This window comes from Perca fluviatilis, chromosome 17, assembly GCF_010015445.1.
Source record: "Perca fluviatilis chromosome 17, GENO_Pfluv_1.0, whole genome shotgun sequence".
NCBI classification, from domain to species: domain Eukaryota; kingdom Metazoa; phylum Chordata; class Actinopteri; order Perciformes; family Percidae; genus Perca; species Perca fluviatilis.
The window spans coordinates 18703090-18727736 of record NC_053128.1 but is presented as its reverse complement, the minus strand read 5'-3'; the positions used below and the strand labels follow the sequence as shown (position 1 = coordinate 18727736).

General features: G+C 39.5%; 2 protein-coding genes across 12 annotated transcripts; both read right to left on the bottom strand.

Annotated features, from left to right (window-relative positions):
• Positions 1-1352: 1352 nt before the first annotated feature.
• On the bottom strand, positions 1353-3852 carry LOC120545567 (glycolipid transfer protein-like). Its single transcript, XM_039780031.1, has 5 exons — positions 3621-3852; positions 3136-3194; positions 2850-2983; positions 2608-2758; positions 1353-2476 (listed from the first exon to the last, which is right to left on the bottom strand). Exons 1-5 carry the CDS (start codon positions 3721-3723, stop codon positions 2294-2296), a joined length of 630 nt encoding a protein of 209 aa, XP_039635965.1. The 5' UTR covers positions 3724-3852; the 3' UTR covers positions 1353-2293.
• A 627-nt stretch (positions 3853-4479) lies between these two features.
• git2b (G protein-coupled receptor kinase interacting ArfGAP 2b) lies at positions 4480-22964 on the bottom strand. Of its 11 annotated transcripts, none has more exons than XM_039780027.1 (21): positions 22946-22964; positions 22001-22134; positions 21753-21865; positions 20154-20259; positions 19075-19161; positions 18854-18984; positions 17612-17706; positions 17476-17521; positions 17264-17269; positions 17128-17179; positions 16973-17045; positions 16783-16880; positions 16556-16667; positions 15893-16044; positions 15626-15778; positions 12832-13041; positions 12596-12685; positions 11864-11946; positions 10100-10255; positions 6365-6452; positions 4480-6086 (listed from the first exon to the last, which is right to left on the bottom strand). In XM_039780027.1, exons 3-21 carry the CDS (start codon positions 21863-21865, stop codon positions 5877-5879), a joined length of 2061 nt encoding a protein of 686 aa, XP_039635961.1. In that variant the 5' UTR covers positions 22001-22134; positions 22946-22964; the 3' UTR covers positions 4480-5876. The 11 variants fall into 11 exon arrangements, with proteins under 11 accessions (XP_039635961.1, XP_039635953.1, XP_039635958.1 ...); XM_039780019.1 differs by lacking the exon at positions 22946-22964 and adding an exon at positions 22708-22904; XM_039780024.1 differs by lacking the exon at positions 22946-22964 and adding an exon at positions 22708-22904 and having other exon boundaries at positions 6365-6428.
• Between the last annotated feature and the right edge of the window lie 1683 nt (positions 22965-24647).

The following is a 24647-nucleotide window of genomic DNA, read 5'->3' as shown; positions in this document are numbered from 1 at the left end:
TATTCATGAATGATAAACTAGTTGTGGAAAGATGAGACATTTTTCTAGTTTTATTGCAAAGGGATTTGAGGCTTAACCACCTGGCAAGTCTTTTTTTTTCCAGTCATAGATCTCATTTGTATTAAGATCTTTCTTTTTACTGGAGGATCACAGCTTTATAATGTGATGTAAATCAATCCTTAGCTGAAAGATATTGGCCTGGTTCCTCCATAAATGAGTTGAAAGTGCTAATTTTGTTATCACAGTGAATTACGTTAGCCTAGATGGATGGCTGACGCTTGAGGCAGAAGCCATTGAATACTTCAAAATACATATGTGTAAATGAATGCTATATTACATTTGTGTATGAAAAAAATACCTGCTTTCTTGAAGATAAATCCACAAGAATATTACTGTTCACATTATGTAGAAATGGGCTTGTGCTTACCCAGCTATTGAATTGCTAATCTTAGATGGCAGCGTGCCTTCACCTCTTATTTTGCTTCATTTGTCCTCCTAAATTGGATGCTATAGCAGTAATGCGTTTTGGTCACCACAGACATAAAATGCACACTCCATTACAAAACATATAAGCTAGATGGCATGAATAATGGCATTAGATGCACTGCTGGGAAAAAAACTGCAATATTCAATTGATGACCTCATTGGAGATAACAAATATTTCAGAGTTAAAGGTCAGTGGCTTTGTCATTGAGGCATCGTTGTAAATGATTTCTTGTCTTTAGCCTATTGTGTCCTGGCTTCGCTTGGAGCTTTTCCATCCTATCTATCAGTCGGGACAGGCCAGGCCACTCTGCTGATAAACCTAAAGGGTTACAGACATGCTCCTTTTGCTCTAGCTCAGAGGCGATTAGCTCAGGCTCCTCTGGGAGAGCAACCAGAGCCACTCCAGCCTCTGGGACACACGTCAGATAAGTAAGACTGGGCAGAGGAAAAGGTTGGTTGATCTAGGGGATTAGGAGACATGAAGAAGAGAAGGGATTTTTTTTCTAAATTTACTGCCGTTTGAAAAAGTAGTGTTCAAAATCATTTTTCAGCAGTCAGCCTGGGAAATATTTTTGCTGAGAGAAAATAAAATTGTTGTCCGCCAGAAGAGCTTGAACAAACCTACTCTTAAAAAATTATAAATATAAATCAGAACTGCTGTTCACAAAAAAATGTAAGATCTGGCAAAGACTGGAACTGTATCTACGTTGCATTTAGTGTATGATTTTTATCACTGAACATAATTTAAAATATTTCATGCAGTAGCTCAAATACAAATGTGATTAAAAAAGACAAAAAGAAAGTAAATATCGCCACCTAGAGTAAAATTAATGAACTGTAAGTGTGATTTGCATTAAGAGTCATACTAGTGTCACCTATTTTTTTTATTTTCAGTCACACATTAAGATCTTGTGATAAGAACAAATTTGATCATAGTTCATAATCCAAAAAACAAACAGCCCATCTAGAAGTATTCATTCAGAAAATGCAGATCTAATAAATTACGTTATTAATAAATGGGCACATGATGTCTGCTGACAGGAAAAACATTGTTTGACATTATGTTTGTGTAAAAGAAGATCGGTCAATTGAGAAATAGGAACAAAATAGGCCACAGAAGAGTACACGCAAACAAAGAAGTCGACCACACCTTCAAACTCAACACAGACAACCAACACAGGTTAAGCTCTCAGAAGAAAAATTGTTCTGGCTCTGCTAACTTTTGCTTTGTAGGTAAAATAGAATTGCAAACATATTGATTCTGAGCTTGAAAACATGTGTTTTTGTACAGAAACACCAAGGCACAAGTGGATTAATGCACATGAAATGGGCTGTTAAAATTTAAAATGACTTAAATTTGACTTGAAATCGTAACTCCAAGGCTCAAGAGGCAGAGGACATCTGAATGTGAGGCATTAACAGAAGTGGTTCCCTGTGATAACAGTGTTACTGTCAACACTGTTTACAGTCTTGTATTCGTCTCTTGATGGAACAAGTGAAAAGCCACCTGTTAATGTTATAAATAAAGCAGCAACTCACACACAATAACATCATTCTGCAGAAGAGTGAGAGCTGCACTCATGCTGCAATTAAATGCAAATGCAAATTATATACAAGAACAAACACATAACCTCCTGCTATAATGGTTTGAATCAAGACATTTTCATCATATTAAAAACCAGATATACAGTAGTAATATTTAGTAAAACAAATCCTATTTACCTATCCTATAAACAATCCTATTAAAAACACCTTTGGAAACTGGACTTGTCTGACACCTGAGAGGTATGACAGATGTCCCAGGACATCAAACCGTGTAGTCCAGCTCTGCGTTCAGATTTGTGTACATCTCGTAGATGGCATCTACAGTGGCCGTGTAATTAACTAGGAACTGGCGCACATTTATCAGACAGTCCTCCTCTTTCACTTCCTCTCCTTTCGACAGAGCCTTGAGGAAGTTTGATTTGTAGGGCGCTGCAAGTAATGCTACCTGCAAGAGACAAAAAAAAAAAAAAAGAATATAGAGGCTCACAACATATAGATTTGTCAGATTTGGTATATTCCTATTATAATATTTCCATAAATTATTAAGAATAACAGGAAAAGGGACATTTTACTCACATGGAAAATCTTTTGAACAATCCAGCCGTGGTATTTCTTCAGCGCCTGTTCATAGGCTTTGGTGACATTAACCCGAATTAGGTTGGGGTTGTTTTCATCTCTTTCTCCATCTGCCAAACTCTGGAGCAGGATTTGTATGAAACGGAGACCCCTGCAGGAGAGACCCAGTAAAAACATTTCAGTTCAGCAGCTGAATGTTAAACATACAGTAACATAACATTAAGACCAAGGAGTGTGCTCACCTTTTCAGCCACATCAGAGCTAATGTTGCTCCAACTTTAGGCCATTCTGCTGCATGGGCTTCACGCTCTGCCTGCACAATGTCCTGCAGGTAGACATACTTCGCAGGATCCTTAAGATACACTGCTTTAATTTTCTGAAAATGCACATTTGGGTTGAGTTTGCATTGTATGAGCTGCACCATTAACCATTAACCTCAAGATCATATTTAAATATTTCTCCTTACAGTAGTGTGAAAACACACCAACGCACTACTAGCAGAGGTATGAAAATACACACAGATCTTACCATTATATTGCCATTAATGTCTGATTTGATCACAGAAAATACGTTTGATCCCAAGCAGTCTGAAAGAGAAAGAAGACATTTGAGAGCAAAGCAATGAAATATGAAGGACTTCATCACACACATCCCTGGCTGTGGGGGGGGGGGCAGATCAGCCTTTACGTACAAACAGAGGGAGGCAAATGCAGTGAACGCAAAGTCAAACAGTTAAGGCACAATGAGGCCAATGTTGCTCAGTTCAATGAGTAAACAAAGAGTTTCTCTATAGGCTAAACTGCCACAGCTGGGTCGGATCCCCCACCGTATCCCAGCAGCTCCACTTCTGGTATGTTTGAAATAAGCACGTCCTGGGATCAGACTAGTGGCAAGTCATTTTCATGTCATGACGAACAAGTCAGCAAAGTATGAACCGTGACAGCGACAACACCGCGACGTCTTAAGCACTAAATGGCGTGTTTTACCGAGTTCAGGTGGAGGTATGTACTCACCAAAAAATGAAGGAATATGAGACACAGCATCCAGGAACAACTTTGTGTTTATCGCCTTGTCAGGAGGCAGCTCTATGAATTGGTTATCCAGTAAAAGAGACATGATCCCCGCCGTGTGAGCGCCGTGATAAAACGGCAATCGCGAGCAGCTTTCGGCTGAAAAGAACCCGGAACTCTTTTTCTTGTCAGATGGGTGGGGAAGCACCACCAGCCCCTATCGCTTTCGTCCTTCTCCAACAGGTGGGACATTATACATGGGCGTGTTAAAAACCGCTGCTGGTCCACACAACACACACGACAATGAGCTAGTTGAGGTATGAATTATACTTTATTAAACCTAGGGCAGGGATTGTTTTCAACCACAGAGGTAGTAGCAGGCTATAGGTTACATGGGATTATGTCAGGGATAAAATCAGGGGTGGAAAGTAACTGAAAACACGCCGTTTTATTAGAATTTTAAAATCTGTAATTTTACTTTCATTTTGCTCAATTCATTACAGTCAGAGGTTTGGCCAAAGCATCATTACTTGGTCTGGTACATAGACTGGTCTGGTATGACCACTATACTAGTTTTTATGGTGGCTAATGTTAGCAAACATTAGATAGATGTTGAAGAATAATGGACACGACGAGTTAGGCTCTACTAAAATGTTCAATAGCTTTGCATTAAGATCAGTGCAAAAAAGGAGACTTAAAAGTAATTGGTGGCTAATCACGAGACGAGATCTCCCTTCAGGGCACCCTACAATAAGATAAAACAAAAAAGATCTTAACACATAAAAAAAATAAAATTATTTGAAATAAAATAAAATGTTCTACTGTGCAGTGGACTTGAAATAAACAGAAGACAATGGTGTAATAATATGTACTGAATATTTTTAATACTTATTTAGGACGTCCTTTGCCGACTTTTCATTTGAAACTGATCTCACAACAATGAGTGACACATTAGACCCAAGTTCTACAACAGGTACCCAAACTTTGAGGGCACATTTCTACTTTACCAGTGACTGTAAGCCATGGCTGTACGTATGTGACCACAAGTAGCATCTAACACACTGGAGTTACAGCATCACACCGAATAAACAGAGATCCCAAGGTGCCCACATGTTACTGCCAGCTGAGATGTCCCAAACCTCAGAACAAAAGTTAGTCTGTGAGGAGAATCGTGTTAAACAAAAGCTTATGAAAATAAACATTGATATTTTCTTAGAGGTATGACATACAGTTTATAAATAGAATAGCATTTGGGTTAATTTTGATAAAGAATTAAATGGATACATACATCTTATATATTTGCATAATGCTATTAAATTTGATTCAAAATGGATTTCACATGGGCCATTGAGGCCATCTCTGTGACAACTGTACACACACACACACACACACACACACACACACACACACACACACACACACACACACACACACACACACACACACACACACACACACACACACACACACACACACACACACACACACACACACGTATGGCTGTAACATTATAACTCCAAAAATTACTGATACTTAACTGAACAGTTACTGGAATCACCTGCTGGAACTGCTGGATGGAATGGTTTGCACACTCTTGGTACTGCTGGCCTTACATAGTGCTGAATGCACTGAAGCTACTTTTATAATCACAGGTTTGCTTCCTAAACAAACATTTGAACTCTAAGCAAGTGGCATCACAATGGTTCAAGATTAAAATACTGTCATTGCATCCTGTAGACATTTAAAATGGCTAAAGCGAAATAAACTGACAACACTGGTGTAGGTTGAGGTTAATCTCTTCTGATCCTTGATGCCAGGTGTCTTGCAGACTTTTGTCCCCTCTGGCAGCTCAGCCATGCCAGACAACCGACCTCAAGGAGCACAAATGATGACCTCTACGTGGAAAACTACAACGTGGAAAGCTCAACTGCTTCTTATTCTAATCGTTTTATATATACACACACAACATTGCACTTTTGGATTTTGTGTGGATTAAACGGTTATCTCTTTGTGAGGTAAGGGATAGTAACAGATTCTGTCCTACAGTTTTAAAGAGGTTTGTTTACTCTTTATAACCGTGATACAAAAACAACAAAATGAATGTTTTGATTGATCTGTAATTTTGCATGGTACATCTCATTTTTAAAGGAATGTATGAATGCTTACACTGATAAATACGGGGGGGGGGGGCAACATCATTGATTAGCAACATCATTGATGAACTATTTTGGGTGCACCAGGAATGTCTTTGGGTTTTAGTTAGTTGTTGTTTTCTTTGGTTGTCACAGTGACAAGTTGCTTGGCAGCTTTGGCAATGTCATAGGCGCACTGGATGACCTGCTGAGTGACCAGCTGGATGTCCGACGGGCAGGGGTTGTGCTCTACGGCCTTCTGGCACTCTCCATGGAGCCGACTGGCACTTGAAGTGAGCAGACACAGAGACCCTCGCACAGTCTCCGAGGATGGCCTCTGTGGGGGAAAGGAGGGATGATGGAGACTCGATGAGGGACTGACATGACAACGTTAATAAATAAACCCTCATTGTAGTCAGTGGGCTGTGTGTGTGAGTAAACATAAAACAAAGTAATCCAATATATGGTAAATATAAAACTAAGTAATGCAATGAACCGGACCTACCCGATCTAAACAAGTAATTTAAGATTCCCTTTGGCTGTTTGAAACAAACAACAAATCCCTTAATTGCTAATTCCTAATTGACATAAAGATGTTGGTAGGAGTCACCTTACCTTGGGAAACAGGGCGGCCATCTCGGTCACGGCCATGCAGATCTTTTCTGAACAAGGCAGGAAGCTGCGGGAGATGGAGACAAAAAGGCTGAATGGATGATCAACTCCACTGGGCCATATTCCGCAACACCAAAGCTAAACAGCTACCACTAACATTCCTCATCATGAAACAAACAAAAAAAAGCAGCCTGGGGTAATATTATTTCTGCCAACAGTAAACACCACTTATGAAGACAGTACATTGCAAATTGTATTCAAATATGAAATCTTACTGCTTTGCTCAATAGCACTTTTTTTTTTTTTTTTTTTTTTTTTTTAAATCATAGACAAAGTACCTCATACTTAAACATGTTTAATCCAGCAGACCTGGCAAAGAATACAAACTATTTTACTTTCAAATATCACTGCTGTTTAAACAACTTCAGTACACCATCAAAACGTCGGACACAGTGCCTACCTACTGTATTTGATTATGTAACTAACTAAACATATGCATTTCAGTGGTGCAACTTTCCAGAAAAAAACCCTGAAATAACCAGCTAAGGTGAAATGTGTCATAAAAGCACAAAAAGGTAAGCAAATACAACACTGGGTTAGTAGACAGTGCCGTTGTTAAAAACAGCTGTCATCAACTTCATGACATACTCAAACTGAAAGCAGTTTCATTTGGCCAAAGAGACCAATATTCTAACAGAAGAAGCCAATAATCAAGCTTTGAAAGCCTGCATTAGACCACTGATAACTTGGAAGGACGAACTATACTTTCATATTAATACTTATATTTGTGCACATTTAGGAGCACCATGACTAGGGTTGGGCATCGTTCTGATTTGAACAATTCTGATTCCAATTCCGATTCTTCCTTTCGATTCCGGTTCCTATCGATTCACGATTCCAATTCTTTGGGGAGTTGAAATGGGTCACATGTAGCCTGACGTGGTCATACTCAGATTCTAGTTGAACTTCCCGACCTCGAATGTTGTGGGCGGGGCTAAGTTCGGCTGGCATCCAGGCTAGGTCACATGCTTATTTCACAGATAAGAAGAAAATCTTATTTTGATTCAATGGTGATTTAAAGTTTTACCGGGATTTTTCAGCTTACTGTGCTCCTGAAATGCAATGAGCGCCTGGAAGTAGAGCGGTCGCTATGGAAACTCAAACTTCTGCGTGTTAAAGCGTAACTCTCGGCAAAATGCAACCTAGGGTCTTTTTGTGAATGTACCGGAGTCAAACTTTTGTTTAAAAGCATATTTAGGACGGAAGCGCCACTTTTAAGATTTACCATATTTTCGTTTTTCGGTCAAATGGCCTTTTGAATGGGAGTGGTAGGGGCACTTTATGCTATAAAAAATAGCTATTTTTAAAACATTAAGAAGACTTGACACAACATGAAACTATGCTCCAAGTATCACCAGGTGCTCTACACCTTAACAAAAGCATTAACAACATTGTTTGTGTACCCAGAGTTTACTAAAAAGAGATTTTGAACAACTCACCATAGCTCTTGTTGTTTCCGGCCGCAGCCATTTTATCAGTCAAAAACAATCGATTTCTGAATGCAACGTAACAGGGAGGAGAGTAAAGACGGAAAGCTCCTAAAGCTTAGTTCCATATAAATGCACGGATAAGTTGTTGTGTTGTCGTTATTGAAAAACAATATTGACCTTGTAGTTGAAAAAGAAGCCTCATATGGAGTCTGTTCATTCGCATTCGGATATCGACTCGTTTTGACTGCCGAGGTGGTAGTGGCCGGAAACAACAACAGCTGCGGTGAGTTGCTCAAAAACTTTCTTAGTAAATCTGTGTACACAAAGAATGTTGTCAATGCTTGCGTTAAGGTGTAGAGCTCCTGGTGATACTTGAAGCAAAGTTTTATTTTGTGTCGAGCCTTCTTAGTATTTCGATTTCCAAATTGGAACCGGTTCTCGATGCCAATCCTAACCATGACAGCTGGAAAAAGGTTGTGGTTTGGCCAGGACTCAGAATCAGTACCCATTCAGGCCACCATATATAATAATAATAATAATAATAATAATAATAATAATAATAATACATTTTATTTAAAGCACCTTTCATGACACCCAAGATCACTTCAAAAACAAACAATTTTAAGTTTAAATTATAGTCATCTCATAAAAATAAATAAATAAAAGTCATTCCATAAGCCATCTTGAAGAGATAGGTTATGGTTTTTAAAGTCAGTAATTGAGTCACAGTGTCTGATGTGCTCTGGCAGTGAATTCCATATACCAAGCCAAGTCACCCAATATTTCTCACAAAATTAAAACAAAGAAATACATGATTTCTATGAATTACCATGATATGATTGTGAATACCTCTGGATAAAGTAGGCACTGGATATTTAAACTGGGATGAAGTGAAATGGTTAATAGCTCACATCATGATTCACCCGGGAAATTAAGTACAGTAATATATAACTGTAAAAAACCCCCCCCAAAAAACAGGAAATGAATACAGGAAACCTGTTAGACTAAACTAACTAACTGCGGACTTGGCAGGTCACAGGGGGAATACGTGGTAGTTTGGTGTTTCCTGTCAGCTGCGTTTTAAGACCCGAGGCCTACCCCCAGCAGACACACTGTGTCTGAGAGGCCAGTCTATGAAGCTCAAAAACAATGGCTCTCTTTGGGACCTGAGTGCTGCTGGTTTACTATATAACCGCAATTGCTTTGAAAGTCAGGTGAAAATCAGTCACTGGTTAACAGGGGCATAGCACAAAATTCTGGGCCCTGTAGAAAGGCATTCTCTATGGGCCCCTCCCCACATACACAGCTATTCATTCTAGTATCTTTTTGGGCCCTCCTCACGTGAGGGCCCTGGGTACTCAGTCTCTGTTCCACCCCTAGTCCGACACCCCTGCTGGTTAACTGGCCAGAATGAAAGAAAACCGGCAGGGTCCTGGGCCCTGAGGACTAGGGCTGGGTATCGTTCAGAATCTTTCGATCCGGTGCCAATTTCGATACCTCAGTTTCGATACAGATTCCTAACGATACTTTTTTCGATACCATATGTTTTAAAATCCATTTCAACATCATCAAAAATACATTAAAACACAAAGCTTTTATTTTCGACCTTAATTGTGAATCAAAACAGTTATCAAAATTAAAAAATTCTGGTAAAACTGCTCACTCAGAGTAACATTAATAAAAGTGCCTTGCCTTGCAAGCTCAGCCTGTCAGTCAGTCATCAGGGCAGAGAAACCACCGTTGTGGCTGCTTGTAAGAGGAAGTGTAACGTCAACAGCACCGCGACCGCTTTCGGCTCGCCATTAATATCATTCACGCAGACAGCAAACGCTGTGACTCTCTGTGACTTCAACAAAACTGCAGACAGTTTACTCCGTCCGCACATCTCTGTGTGCGTGTGTGTGTCGGTCGGAGCTCCGCTCTGTGTCAATATGCAGAGAGGACAGATAAGCTTGCGCTTACACGCTCAGACGCTTTTGGAACCGAAATTTGGCACCGAAAGATAAAGAATTTTTCGATACCATAAAAGTATCGACGTTCGGTACCCAGCCCTACTGAGGACGACCAACCACTGACCTAGAAGCAGCTGAGACAGAGGATGAAATATATAGAATTCAGGCTGTGCTTCAAAGCACATTAATAATGAGAGATTTGACTTTTAAGAATTATTAACAATTTATTATATTTAATGTTGACTCATTGTATACATAAAAATAATACTATTAATTATGTATTAATCATTAACTACCTTTCATGTTTGGTCTCCTGGGCAGCTCTCAGAAGCTCCTGTATGTTCTTGGTGATCTGCTCTGTCTTACAGATGACATCCTCTGTGCATGGCAGGGTGGCATCCTCCCCCCCCTCCTCCCCTGGCTCCACTGCTTCAGAGGCTGGAAGAGGGCTGCTACGAATGGAAAGAAAAAGAAAAATGCTTAATCGCGGCTTTTTTTTTTAAAGCGCCAAAAGTCCATAACAAGTGTGGTTCCATTTTAAATATGGATTTCTTTTATGGTTTGCAGTAAACTGAATTAATTGAACTATCATTCCCTGTGGTAAAACAAGCAGTCTGGCTTGTAATATGGAATTACAACAATGCAGCAGAGTTTAAGGCTGGGCACAAGGTGGCATCTAAAACAAACCTTTAAGACAAAAAGCCAAAACAGCACTAAAATTGTATAACCATAGTTGACATAAAACTAGCTATTAATGTACTATATTCAGTAGAGGTTTCATTATTTATAGCTACTCATCAAACAGTCAATAGCAGTGACTATAATCCACGGTAAACGGACGTAAATGGCAAAGAACAACCAGAGATGGATGAGATGGATGACATGTGCAAGGCTTCTGGCTCTTGCTCATACGTATGCTGCTTGTTTTGCCAGTGGAAGCTTAAGTCAGACAGGTTCAAGTCCTGATATGTTAACTTACTCCGGATTTCCACTGGATGCAGAACGGCTGCGGACCAGCTCCGCTGCGTGCTCCGCCGTCCGTCAATACCCACTAGGTCCGGATTTGTTGCGGCACGGCTGCGGCCATGACTGACAGCTGTAGTCACGAGGACCCACAAGTTCTCGCGAATTCACGTAGAATTTAACCACAAAACCACCACCAGTTACTTTCCATCCAGAGGAGTAGAGGGGAAACAACTCTGTGCTGCGTTTTCAAGGTGTAGTGCAGGGAAATATGATTGGCCGTGAGCACGATGTATTTTATTTTGAAAATTAACCGGATGTTTTATTTTGCTTCTGTGCTCGACTTCCTGTCCCGCACTATCTGCCGTGCGCTGAATTGCTGCGGAGCTCTTGCTGCGGAGCTCTCCGGCGTCCGGCAAACATAGAAGCTCTGCATATCTGCTCCGGAGGGCTGCGGACCGCCGGAGCTGTGCCAGAGTCGGAACACAGCCGTTCTGCAGTCAGTGGAAATACACACATTGACTTTAATGGAAACCTAATGACTCCGCCGTCGTGCCGGAGCCATTCCGCATCCAGTGGAAATCCGGGGTTAGTCCTGTACAGTCAATACTGTTCCAATCAAGGACTCTTTCTAAATATTTGTCAAAACTAATATTAGTCTAGCTTCCTCCTCTCTTCATGTGACCATTAACTTTGTACGCTTCTGCTACCAGGATGTCATCATCTCCAGCACCAGAAACAAGAGGTAAAACCTTCCCATTTATTTAACTTCAAAGTTCATTTCTTATTCTGTCTGCTTGCTTCCCTCAAACATTTTATTTCAGAAGATATTGCATGCATCTCATAACTTAATATCAATGAAATCACTTAAAATAGTTGGTGTATAGCAAAAATGTTTTAAATGTATTAATTTGAAAGACCAATTGGCTGGATTTATCAAAAAAACTAAGGATTTTTGTGTTGCATCATGGGTGAGAATATACATATATGTACAAACCTTCACAGAGAAAACTGTGTTTAAAATCTAGACTTTGTTTTAAGTCACAGTCACTGCCATTTTGCACATGTGGGTCCAAAGTTAACACAAATGTTCTTACCCAGTCTCCTCCAGTTCAGAGTGGTTGGGCGTAGAGTCATAATCATTCTCCAGCATGATAGTCTGTCCTTCCAGACTGCAGCCCTATAGAGACATTCACAAATTAGCATCAATCAAATACAGTACATTTACTGTATATGATTAGCACAAACATTACCAGAGCAACTGTAGGCACATACGAATCAGAATCATGCATTTCTGATAGTTCAGACCATCATACATTTGGTTTTAAAGCAGATGAAGAGAAAAAAAGGACAGGAAATATACAACAGGTCATTCTGTTGTAACACAGCGCGTACTGCATAGGATGCCATTAGTAGATGCAAAGAAACCCTGATGTAAACTGTTGATGCACTTATTAGCAGCTGTGACTAATAAGCACATTGTGATGAGCCATTTTATCTAGCTTTCATGGATATTGGACTCTGCTGGTTGATCATTCAAACAGCTTTCTCTGGTACAACATTTCATCACTTCTGAGTGATGAAACTTCACTTTACTTGAGCCAAAGCAGCTGTGGTGAAGGTTCTCTGTGGATAAAAAGCTGGAGTTGTTCAGATAACTGAACTGAAGCAGAGGCACTGTGGTGCATGCAGGCAGGCAGGCGATACTGATAAAAAAGCAGTTTGAAGTAACAGGTCAGCAGGAGAGAGAAGACTGTGGGGTCAAGCAGGGGGATAGTTTCCATCCCCCTGGGGCTGCCTCTGAACCGAGGGGAACTTCAGTACTTAACCCTTCGAGATTGCTCATCCCACGACCAGGACAGGGAAGAGGGGAAGGTAGGGAGGGAGGAAGCAGCCGTCCCCAAAGGACCCCTCCCAATCTAGAAAGGGGTCAAACCAAGTTGAGCATACTCTATTGAGATGCAATGATTGAATGAATGAAAAACCAACACCAGCCCCAAGCCAGGCATCATTATTTTGTCTTGTGATAACAATCCAGCAGGATCATCGGTATTTCTGTGCTTACATTGGTTGGAAAGGGTTGTAAAATGACTCCATCCTCATGCCGAGCCGTTTCCCCCCGGTGGGGGTACTGCCTTGGAGAAGAGCCCGTCTCATACATGGACATGGCGCGACCTCCGCGGGGTGGGTGTCGACCAAAGGGCCCCTGGAGCTGTTGTTGTCCGCTGGGGGCTTGCCATCGCAGTGTTGTGTTTTCAGTCTGCAGGGAGTTGAGCTGAAGAGAACAAAACATCTCTCAAGTCAACTCTAGCTGGGGGAAGATCTCCTTACAAAAGCTCGACCAGACATCAATAATAGAGTAGAATAAAGCTCTGGGAGAAAAGCCCTTCCTCGATGTCGAGTTCATCTTCACTTCGGTTTGGTTTTTTTGTTTCTCTTAAAACAAAAGTTTGCTCCCTTGACAAATTAAATGCTAACACAGTGTGTTGATTGGGTTGCAATTCCTGTAGCACGAGGTCTTGAGAAACTGCCGCATAAGTGGTTGCCCTTATTTACACAAACAGCACTTAGAAACTGAAAAGAACAATGGGAAACAGGACTTAAGAGTCGATAGTATTATGAAAGTTATCATAAAGGTAACAAATTAAAGTATTAAAAGAGCTTTTAGAGGCTATTTAGCATGTATGTAAGGAAATGTCTTAATGATCCACTGTGTCCGCAAAATAATAAAGGATTGGAATGGAGGAAGGCCACTGTTGTCAGATAAAAGCAGTACGGTTGAGGAGTAAATAAACCAGCAGGAGGAGGCAGTGCATTGTGTTAACACTGTCTCTCAGCTAAACTGAAAAGAAAGAATTTTGATGCATATAAGAAAACCAAATGAAATGCTGCCATCTCCTAAAACTGGTGAGTAGGTGACAAAACTTTGTCTTTTTAACACACAATGTTTTTTCAAAGCATGCAAATTTGGTCCGTAAGTTGATACACTTGGCAACATTATCAGGTGCTCAAGTGTCTTGTAGCGGAGGCAAGTAGAAATGAATTCATCAGATCCTTTAGTTGCCTGTGAGAGATATAACTCCATTACACTTAGTCACTTGGACAAAGTGTAAATCCGATCCTTGGAACGAATTGGATTGCTATCAGACATAAAAAAAAGCTGATTATAAATGCACGTAAGAAACATAAGAGACATATTTAAATAGGATTGTCAAATGTTGAAATAGTGTAAATACACGTCCCTCCAAAACAGATGCATTTAGTAGAAACATATTTTACCAAAAAAAGTAATGAGAACAGCGAAAACTGTCGTTGAGAGTTGAGTTTAGTGTCACCATAGCATTGGAGTGGAAATCTTAACAGAAGAGGATTTCCTCAAACCTAAGCAAGTAAAAGAAAAAAAAAAAGAAAAAGAAAAAAAAACACGCATGTCTAAATACCACTACAGCTAAGTGGGACAATCTACTTTTTTGAATTACTAAGAAAGGATCTGAGTAACGTAATATGCCTGAAATAGAAATAAATATTAGATTGTTACCAATGCTTGCTACAAGCCTTGAGATGTCCGAGATCTGATTTAATTACATTTTAGTAATGGTGGGTGCACAGTTGATAACTCTGGTGATTCACCCACATTCAAACTTTAATCACTGCAACATTTAGGTGGTTTGTGGCTGTATGATGGTTATATAGATTTACGATAATGGATCATAATGTCCTCTGTGGTTACTATTTGTTGATAAGTAGTTGGTTCTTTTGACATGTGACTTGTGAATCCTCGATCAGTTTCAGACCACAAAGAACTAGTTTCACAGAGCAGCATAGCAGAGAAAGTCTGGTGATTGTTAATTATTACCACAGGAATTTTACCCCATCCAGAAACACAGCATCCATTTTCTCTGTAGCACTAGTAGTGAAGAATTTCAATTGCAATTCAAGCTTATATGGCATTTTTATCCACTTATCTGTCAAAATCTGGTCTTCCCTGCAACTACAAATTCATGCACTGTATAATTCTAAATAGGGAAGAGGCTATGTCTTACACAAAATAAATAAATAAAATAAATTACTAATGTCTTTGTGTGAAATCAAAATACTAAATGTCTCTGGTAACACGGGGAAGGATCAAGTCTTGCACACACAGACTTAAACTTTAACACTAACTGTGTTATAAAGTCAAGATGAAAGAAAGACTACCAACACTAGCAAGTATCAGAGAAGATGTAGTCTTGCATTGCCAGACCTTCCTCCACAGCGCTGCAAAGGAGGGTCTGTCTAGTCCACACAGCATTCCAGTATGAGAGAAACAGGTGCTCTGGTTTATTGGCATTTCTTTAAACCAATCACAATTGTCTTGGGCGGTGCTAAGCGCCGGATGGAGCAATGGTGCCTCTGCAAAATAGCCTCTGGAAGGAACTTGTTATGGTGGAACATGTACGACGTTCAAAAGTTGTTTTAGTCGTGCAACAGAAAAGTCAGATTGGACAGATAGTCTAGCTAGCTGTCTGGATTTACCCTGCAGAGATCTGAGGAGCAGTTAACCATAGTCCTCATAAATCGACCGAGTTTAAAATGCCAACATAAACAAAACGGAAGGTTACGGAATTTCCGGCGGCACCTGAACAATCCCAGAAATGAAACGTTGTCGAGACTAGAGAAGATGTAAATACCTTAAATTCAGTACAAAGTGACCACTAATTATGGCTCTTGAAATATTAATGTGTACTACTATCTAATTAAAGAGATATAAATCAAACTATGAGGGCATACTGAGTTTGAACACAGTCCTACAAAACAAAAGAAAGTGCCTAAATGATCTACAGTACAATTCCCTATGAATTGCATGTGAATTTACGAACCTTGCTCTGCATGCTACGCAGCTCTTCACTGAGGTGACAGTTGACTTTAAGAAGCTGTTGTATTTTGGCTTCTGATGCAGTTAGGGCGCTCTTCACCTCCATAAATTCCTGTACTGTGATTGGTCCATCAGAGAGGTCAGAGGACTCCGAGCTCTGCGGCAGAACATGTTACACAAGATAGCATTAGATCAGTTTTAAAGAAGTGAAGCAAGATGTTCTATCAACTATCTTAGTGAAGTATAGTAGCAGGTTCCAGCAATTATTAACCTTGGTCCTTCCATCATTGCAGCTGTCACCACAGGTGGCTTCCAACACTGGATCTTCATCGGATGCCACACTGTCGTAATCGGGCTGGTCATTGTCTTGGCTCTCACTGTTATGGCGACTGTCTATTCCCTGAAGGATCAGCTCTACACTCTCTGAAGACAGACCACCAGATCAAAGCATTATAGATCAAACAAGCCCTGCTGGCTACAGACAGCTGTATAAATCAAATAGCTAAAGAACACATTTTTATTTTTATTTACTGAATCCAAAAATCCGGATTAGCTGTTTTTTATTATACCCCCAACAATCGGGCTATATAACAGGCTATGATGTGGTTTGCTATAATTTACAGAATGCAGGAGTTTTCATTACTAAGCCCAAATCCACAATCTGCATTTGGCACAGTTTCTGCACAAACATCAGTACATATGCACATATCCACATTCTAAATATAGCTGAACCCACATGGTCCACATGTAAATGCAAAATTCAATACCGACTTCCTGCATCTTACTTGCAACAACCAATTTAGGCTTTCTTCTGTGTATATGCTGATAAACACATTCACTGCAATACAAACAATAACAAAAAACCCAACACAAAAGAACATTAGCAAGGAAATTCAAGGGCTTTTAAAAATAAAAGCTGAAAGATATATTGTACCTTTGGGACTGTCGCAGGAATTACCCCACTGCCGTCGTTTAGCATCAGTTAGAATATCAATAACCAGGGTGGCAAATTCATTAGCACTAAACCTTGCCAATTTTTGACGACCCTGTGAAAACGAATGTACCAACACAAAAAGGAAAAAAACATGGCAGCACTATTAAATCCAGCATTCACAGAACAGATTGAAGTTTAAACAACGCAAAATTGGTGCAATCACTTGCCTGGTTTCTGGTAGATGAGTACTCTGGATTGACCGGCAGAAAAGGCACAACTGTGGTGTCCGTTACAAGTGTGCTGTGGTTCTGAGTGGCCAACCACACTAAAAAAAAAAAAGCACAATATAAAATATAACATCTGAGATATTAATTTAAATGCAGGCATAAAAAGCATTATATACTTTATTTTTTTCACCTGCATCCGTTTCTCTTCTGTCAACTTCATCATAAACATCCATGGCAAGTTCTTCAAACTGATGGTTACTTAGCTGGGACAAAATAAAGCACAATTTCTAATAATTGAATAGAAACTGAATTTTAGACTTTGAATCACATGTAAAAATGTCTCACCGACTGGAGCTTCTTCTTTGCGGCTTTTGCAAACTCTGACAAATCCAGGCTGCTTTGGGCAAAAAATTCAAATTAATCATTTTTCTGCCAACAAATTTCTACACAAACAGAGACACACAATGGCAAACATACTTACTTATTCCTTATCCATCAAGAGAATGCAACATGGGAAAAATAAGATTGTTATTAATGTCTATAAGTACAAAATATAGCATTAAATATTAACCAGGAGCCTGTCGGAGCTGATAATATCACTTGTTATTGTTTTCTGTGCATTACAATATCTCAACTTTTGTAATTATTAAGAATGAAACACATCCTTACTAGGACTTAAAAAATGGCTATTACCTGTCTGCCATCTGTGGAATGATGAAGTGCTGCCCGTTTCTGTGATCTACAACACAACAAGGGCATTATAGGGAGAAACTACCATAGAAAAGAAGAAAAAACATCAGCTCTAAAATGCCATACAGAACCTTCTTACCTGGTCTTCTTCCACAAAGGTAAAATGTTAACCGGTCAGTGAGTTCATACTGTATCTCCACTAGCCTCTCTGCCAGCTCCTGATGCCCAGCTTGTCTGCATAGATTAGAAATAAAAAGGTCATGTTTCCAAAATATGGCATTGTGCTAAAGCTACAGAATGCCTCAGGTAGGATTCCTTTCAATTAACCCATGTCAAAACCTTGTGTCAGTACAAGTTTAATTAAGAGTACACAGTTGGTTTGGTAACTTAGTTTCTAAGTAATGAGTGTAAAACTGAAGTAGAATGTGTGTAGGCGTTAGCTGGCCATGGTGACCAGTCATGCTTGGACACCACCAAACCTCTGCTTTGCCAGAAATACCATAAAATATATTATTTTTACTTTGATTTATTGAAGTAAAACTAGGCAACGATTCTACCTGTAATCTCTTTGCAATGCAGATATTGTCTTGATCATATATCCGTTTTGTAAAATATGTGTACTAATAAGTAACATGACAAATCAATGTCAGCTTACTTTTATCTTTTTTATTTATTTATTTTTAATCTATACATTTTTCCTAGGTCTTCATTCCAACTTCCAACTAGTCCAGCTGAGTCAGCTAGCACACTGTGCTACAGAGTTTTTCCTTCCTCTTCTGCCTCAGTTAGTCATACTCTTATTGAATTTCTCAGAATGCCACTGGGTCTGTGTCTAATGTTCATTGTAGTGCAAGGTATGCTAAATATTTTAGCCATTTCAGTTGTTTTTTTCCCCAGTTCCTAACTAGGCTTTTTATAGCAGTTTCTACCAGCTTTTGTGACTTCCCTTTTCATAATGTGCATAATTTCCTCATTAACACCTTAATATATGAATAGCACACATGTTTCAGTATACACGTACACATGTCTGTACAATCTCCAAAGGATGTGTATCATTTCCTGCCACTAGTGAGTTGGGCTATGTCTGTTAAAGCGATGCTTGCAGCAACATTAAAAGGTTAGTCATATGAAAAGCAACCACAGTAAAAACTGTTGGCAGTTTGCTATGTTTTCTACATAGCCAACACTGAGTTTTTACCACAGAGCTCACCAGAAATCATGTGGAGGGAAATTACCTGTGAACTAACCTCTAAAATTATGACACGGGGTTAATAACATAGTGTCTGTACAGACTTCCCACTGCTACCTAATAAACATCGTTAAGTACAACAAATAAAACAAATAAGCCAGTGTTGAATTAAAAACATAGGTCCAGTTTTACCTTGCATAATCGATGGGGGTCTTTCCACTGGAATCCAGAGCCCCTGGATCAGCTCCATAAACTGCCAACAGTTCTGCTTGTAACATTTGTCCTGCTTTTGCTGCTATGTGTAGTGGGGTGTTTCCTTTCTCCTGTTGCCCCAAAAAACACCACAATGATTATGTATTATGTCAACATTAACCTCACAAAATGTGTTTTCATGCATATTCCACTACACTTACTGGATGGAAAAAGTTGGCCTGTGCTCCCAAAGATAGGAGTCTTAGGCAGGTCTCCAGGTTTCCAGTCCGGACACTGGAGTGGAGTTGCTGAAAAGGTGATCGACAAGTAGTTTAATTGTGAATTTTATTTTAAGGTGCATACACACACAGTGCTGGCTTCACTAGATACATCCTGCTAGAAATATCACTTTGATAAAAACTTAGATAATTGCAAGTGAGTGACACACGAGGGGCATCCCTTTAAAAAAGGTGCACAGATACAACAATATAGGTTTATGGGTGCATTAAAGTCAAAAAAATGATTTTTATGTCTTCTTATAAGCACTTTTCTCTTTCTAAATCACAAAGACGTTGCCACTATTATTGAAATGCCTACTATGAAAATGCGTATAATCCATCTTGTCCTTAAATTATTTGTAAGGAATAACAGAAATTTCAGAGCAAAAATCCAAGAAGGGACTGAAATAGCAGCGGCTGTGGCAAAACTTAGGGAGATAAGACAGGCTATAGTATATCTTGCTTTTATTTAAATAGGGACAGATACAAAAAAGATAGATTATTACATAAATAACAATCCGATGCCTGTATCACAGTGTTTATAGCCATGGCTAAATCGCAACACCTGTCCCTAGAAAGGCTTTTAACAGTTCAAATAATAAAAAGGAGTCAAATTTTTACAGTGAATACAATAAAATGTCCAAAAAAAAACCAGTCAACAGCAATAATAATAAATATAAGATAGTCACAGTCCTAGCATGACCAGTACAAGAAAATCTGAGTGGCAGTATGTCAGATCAGGACTGCATGCTAATAATCAATCTATAAATGGCCAAACCATTTCTGAAATGTATAGGAAGTGGTCAGATATTACAATTATAAACCAAAAATCACTTGCTGTGCAATGGTAAAGCAACTGGTGCTCAAAAGACAAACATTTGGTTTTATTTCGTTAATTTCCTTGGTTACACTCCAAGAATTTTATTCGCAAGATGTTGGGTTATTCTTACATCTAGAAAATGTTTGGCAAATGAAGAATGTAGAAAAGTTAACATTAAAACCAAAAACGAGCCATTTCTCACCTTGCTGAGGTCTTTTGCTGTTACACTGTCATCCTCCCGACAAGGCATCCGATGGACGTACACCAACATCTGATATTTGGCCTTGATGAACTCTGTCTTGTTGGGACTGGAAACAACAAAAGATGCTCACATCTAACACTAGGAACACGGAAAATCTGGACCACCATCACTATTTAAGTGACTACCACCTCACATACTGTAATCAACTATATACGTTTGTTTAACAATCATCAACACATATATTAAGTGGGGATGTCCTGATGTCTATCATTGAAATCAGACACAATATTTGCAGATCCAATGTAGAGTATTTGACTGGTGGCTAAGCAATTCCTCCATTAAGTAATCCATTATACCACTTCAAAAGGTTTTTGGATATCTTTTGCTGCCCCTTGAATCGAGAAAAAATAAATAAAAATAGTCCGGTAGCTTTTAGCTAGAAGCTCCCCATCTTTGTACCCCACCCCCTCTTGCAATTAGAGTGGCCAATTGTTTAAGACATTCACATCCACCCTTCCTCACTGTCACATGACCAACTTTGTCTCCATTGATCTTTGTACAGACAGAGGAAAGTGCAGCATATAAAATCAGTGGGGAAGCCAAAAACAAAGGCTAACTTTGTTTTTAACGTTAACAACAACGAGAAAACTCCAACCCATGTCATCAACACTAGAATACTTCCTTGTTTAGTTTAATGAAGGAAGTTGAAGCAGCTGCGGGATCTGTGTTTAACAGCTCAGCGACTTACAACACTGCTATGATAGCTCCTGACTGTACCATCAGAAAGTATAATCCCCTGAAAAGGAACCAGTTTTCTTTGCACCTGGAATTATCCTACAGGTACTAAATGTAGTCCTGGTTCCTCTGGTCAAAACGCGACTTAGTTCCTGAGTTCCTCAAATGGGTCTTACTCCCCTATAAAAGATCCTGCAGTGGAAAAACCCAATAACACAGCATTCATCTTGAAGCCTTTATTTGGGATCAAGGATAGCTGCCTCATGTTTGGTGCAATTCGTACTCTCTGTCTGTTTTTTGTCTGTTGTGTGGTGATTGAATGTGTTTTCTGTGAGGGTCAGACTCAGCATGGCTGTGTTTATATGTGGCTGACTGTTTATCTTTACTGCACCAGCCAGACACCAGACTGACACAGTGTTTATACCTGGCAGCAGATGAGCGTGACTGCATCACAACTCTAATTTTCTTTTTTTTCTTATGCATTTTGGGTTACAGTACGCACTGCGTGTTAAAAAAAAAAAATCATAATAAAGGAAAAGCTGCATAAACCTTTTTAAATTCACTTTCTTGCAAAATCTTTCAGTTAATCAACAAAATGGACCCCCTATAGCTAACATGGGTAGGATATTACCACTTGCCTTTAACTGAACATACATTTTGTTGTGTATATTCCCATCCACATGTCAACTGATCAAGTCATGGCATTTCTCAAAGTTACTTGAGACTGACTGACCATGAGTCATGTTCATTATACAGAGGGCCAATTATGCATGTTCATTGACCTTAACCATGAAAATCAATGTTGCCAATAGAGCTTTATATCAAAGTGCAGACAAGCATATCAAAATCCTTAACAGCACTTACTGAACTCTGTCCTGGGGGTTGGCTTTGCGCTTCCCACTTACTGAAGAGGAAGGGTCCAGGAGGCTATGCTCCCATATGGAATTAGCTCCATTGCCATACAGTGTCTGGACCATCTAAAACAGAAACCACATAAAAGTTTACCTGAATGCATAGAAGGTTGACCTCTGGTCACTTGATGATGTGTCAACCATTTTATAATCTATCACACTCGTGCAATGTGGGGCTTGTGTCTCTGACTGTCTCCTCACCTGTATCTGGGAGGGTGGCCATGGACAGTGTGTCAGATGTCGGACTTGAGAGCTGTGTCGCCCCAGACCTCGATGGATGCTGCAGCACTCATCGCAGATCAACACACCCCTGTTAACAGAGGCCCAGCGTGGCTCTAGAATAAGATGCAAATGTTAACGTTAGTTAATCTCCCAGTCTAATGTTAGATGGTTAATAACACACAACCTTAAACTGAAGCTTTCATTTTGAATAACAACTTTACATTCTAGCCAGGCGAGGATGTTCGCCAACTGACAGCAACAAATACCTCCATGGTCGCTTCCTAATGCCTTCGACACATCCAAAATCCCAATCACAAACGCAACAAGGCATGGGTCTGTTGTGTGACAACATTAACCTAGCTACTTGTTATCAGTAAGTTAGTCTTAGCGAGCTAGCTAAATAAGCTAATTCATCTGTACCACTGTATACTAACAATCAAGACAATTCAAGCAAAGAGTTTCAGAACCAGACAAGTTAATGTGAATACACAGACAAAATACAAACATGGCATTTTCCACAAGAATAACATTTACAACAATTATAGTTATCCATCTAGCTAGCTAGCTAATTGCTAATCAGTTATCGGCGCTTGGTAACGTTAACTAGGTTAGCTAACTGGACGTAAGTTGTAGTAAAGAATAGCTGGTTAGCTAGGCAGCTAAGGCTAGCTTGTTTGACATCATACCCGGAGCACTGCAATCAGCGCAGACCTCTCTGCTTCGTACTCGCTTTGACATCCCTTGATAGAAATCCTCCAGGAAAGACAAATATTTGAAAGATACGTTACAACACGGCTAGACAGAGATAAAACGGGACTGCCCGCCCTAGCAGATTCTATTCACCGATTGTAGCAGGCAAACTGTGCTCGTTTGCGCCCCCCCCTCCTACTGTTGAACAAAGCAGTGTCCCATTTCAACACTCACACAGCCTTCTCTGTGCCTCCTTGTCTGCTTCCATCCTTCCTTGTTTTTCTTGATGTCTATCCTTTTTCGTCCAACTCACCATATGTGCTAGCTGCAGTAACGCTATTAGTAATTTATGTGAATATAGTCTGTGTTGGTCAAGTTAAAAAGATGAAAATCTGGTGTTGGCCGGGTGTATAAAGTAATTCAAAAAGTTCACTTTTACCAGCATCTGCCCCCGCCCCTTTCCTCCAGTGATTTCACTCAAGTACAGTTGAGTTTTTTTACTTGAATATTTCCACATTATGCAACGTCTACTGCACTACATTTCAGAGGGAATTATTGTACTTTTTATCCACTACTACAGTTATCTGACAGATAATAACAAATTACTTTGCAGATTATGATTAGGGCCTACTAGGATTATTTTTAATTTAAATTATGAGACTACCCAGCAATATGTTAAATAGCTTACTTAAAAAGTAGTTCCCCATTGACCAGCTACAACATTAAAATGCTGCTTACACCGTAATGTATCAGTATAATAATTTCAAAGGGACCATTCTGCGACTACATAATAAACACTAATGTTTAAGCGCATTTTGCTGATAGTAGCCATAGACTTTAATACTTAAGTAATGGAGTTGAATACTTCTCAACCACTGCTCACCACCCATCTACACTTTCAATGTATGTGCCAGTTTCACATGTTTAATTTCCCCCCAAAATACAGTTGTGTGTAGGCTACATGTAATTTCTAGGCATTGCATTTGATCTTACTCATTTAAATCAGTTCATCATACTTGATTTGATCACACTGATTTCACTGCATCCTCCCGAGTTCACCCATCTCATTGTACCAGTCTGCAGTTAAAGAGGCAAAGTGTAGGCTATCTAGCCCAACACCAATCTGAAAACCTTTTCCTCGCTCTAGGCTTATCATTTCCCTGCAGATGGGGAATTTAGATTGTGTGCCCTGCGGTCTATGCATTCATTCATGTTGGTGTTTATATGCGTGGGATGAGGAAATGAGCTTGTCTGGAGTCTGCAGCCAATGAATGTGAAGTCCTTCTCTTTTAATTCCAAGTTGTGGCTAGTAGTAGTATCATAAATACTCATTACCTCTCATCCAGTTGGTCTTTGACTTAATATTGCACTGATGACCTGTGACCCTGAAAAAAAGGTCCTTATGAAAACAATGTGTTCTTATGTGTTTTGTTCTTGTTCCATTTTCATTTGTAGTATTTTTGTGAGATCCCCCTTGTTTAGTGCAGTCTAAGATTGAGGTTTGTGTGGTCAAATAATATAAATTTGTTGACGCTCCATGATTCTCCCTTTAATCTTCAGGTTTATTCGCCCATTGTGGTCAATGTTGCAAATCAATGAGCAGTACTGACAATTCTATAGCAATATTGGATTTGAATATGATTTTTGCTTTTGCGTCAATTATTTTGATTTATCTTTTTCTTTATTAGAAGGATTAGCCATAAAAAACAGGTTATTATATCAATCAAAAAAGTATTAAATCACAATATATATCTGATATAAAATCACATGTAGTAGGCCTATAATATAGGAATGTATCTGCATTGTTCACCCCTAGTTCAGAGGGTAGAAAAAATAACAGGAACACCCTTTAAAGCAAATCAGTGCAACAACATGACAAGCTATAGGCCACATATACACCTACTAGAACATACAATAGAATAGAAGAATACAAGGT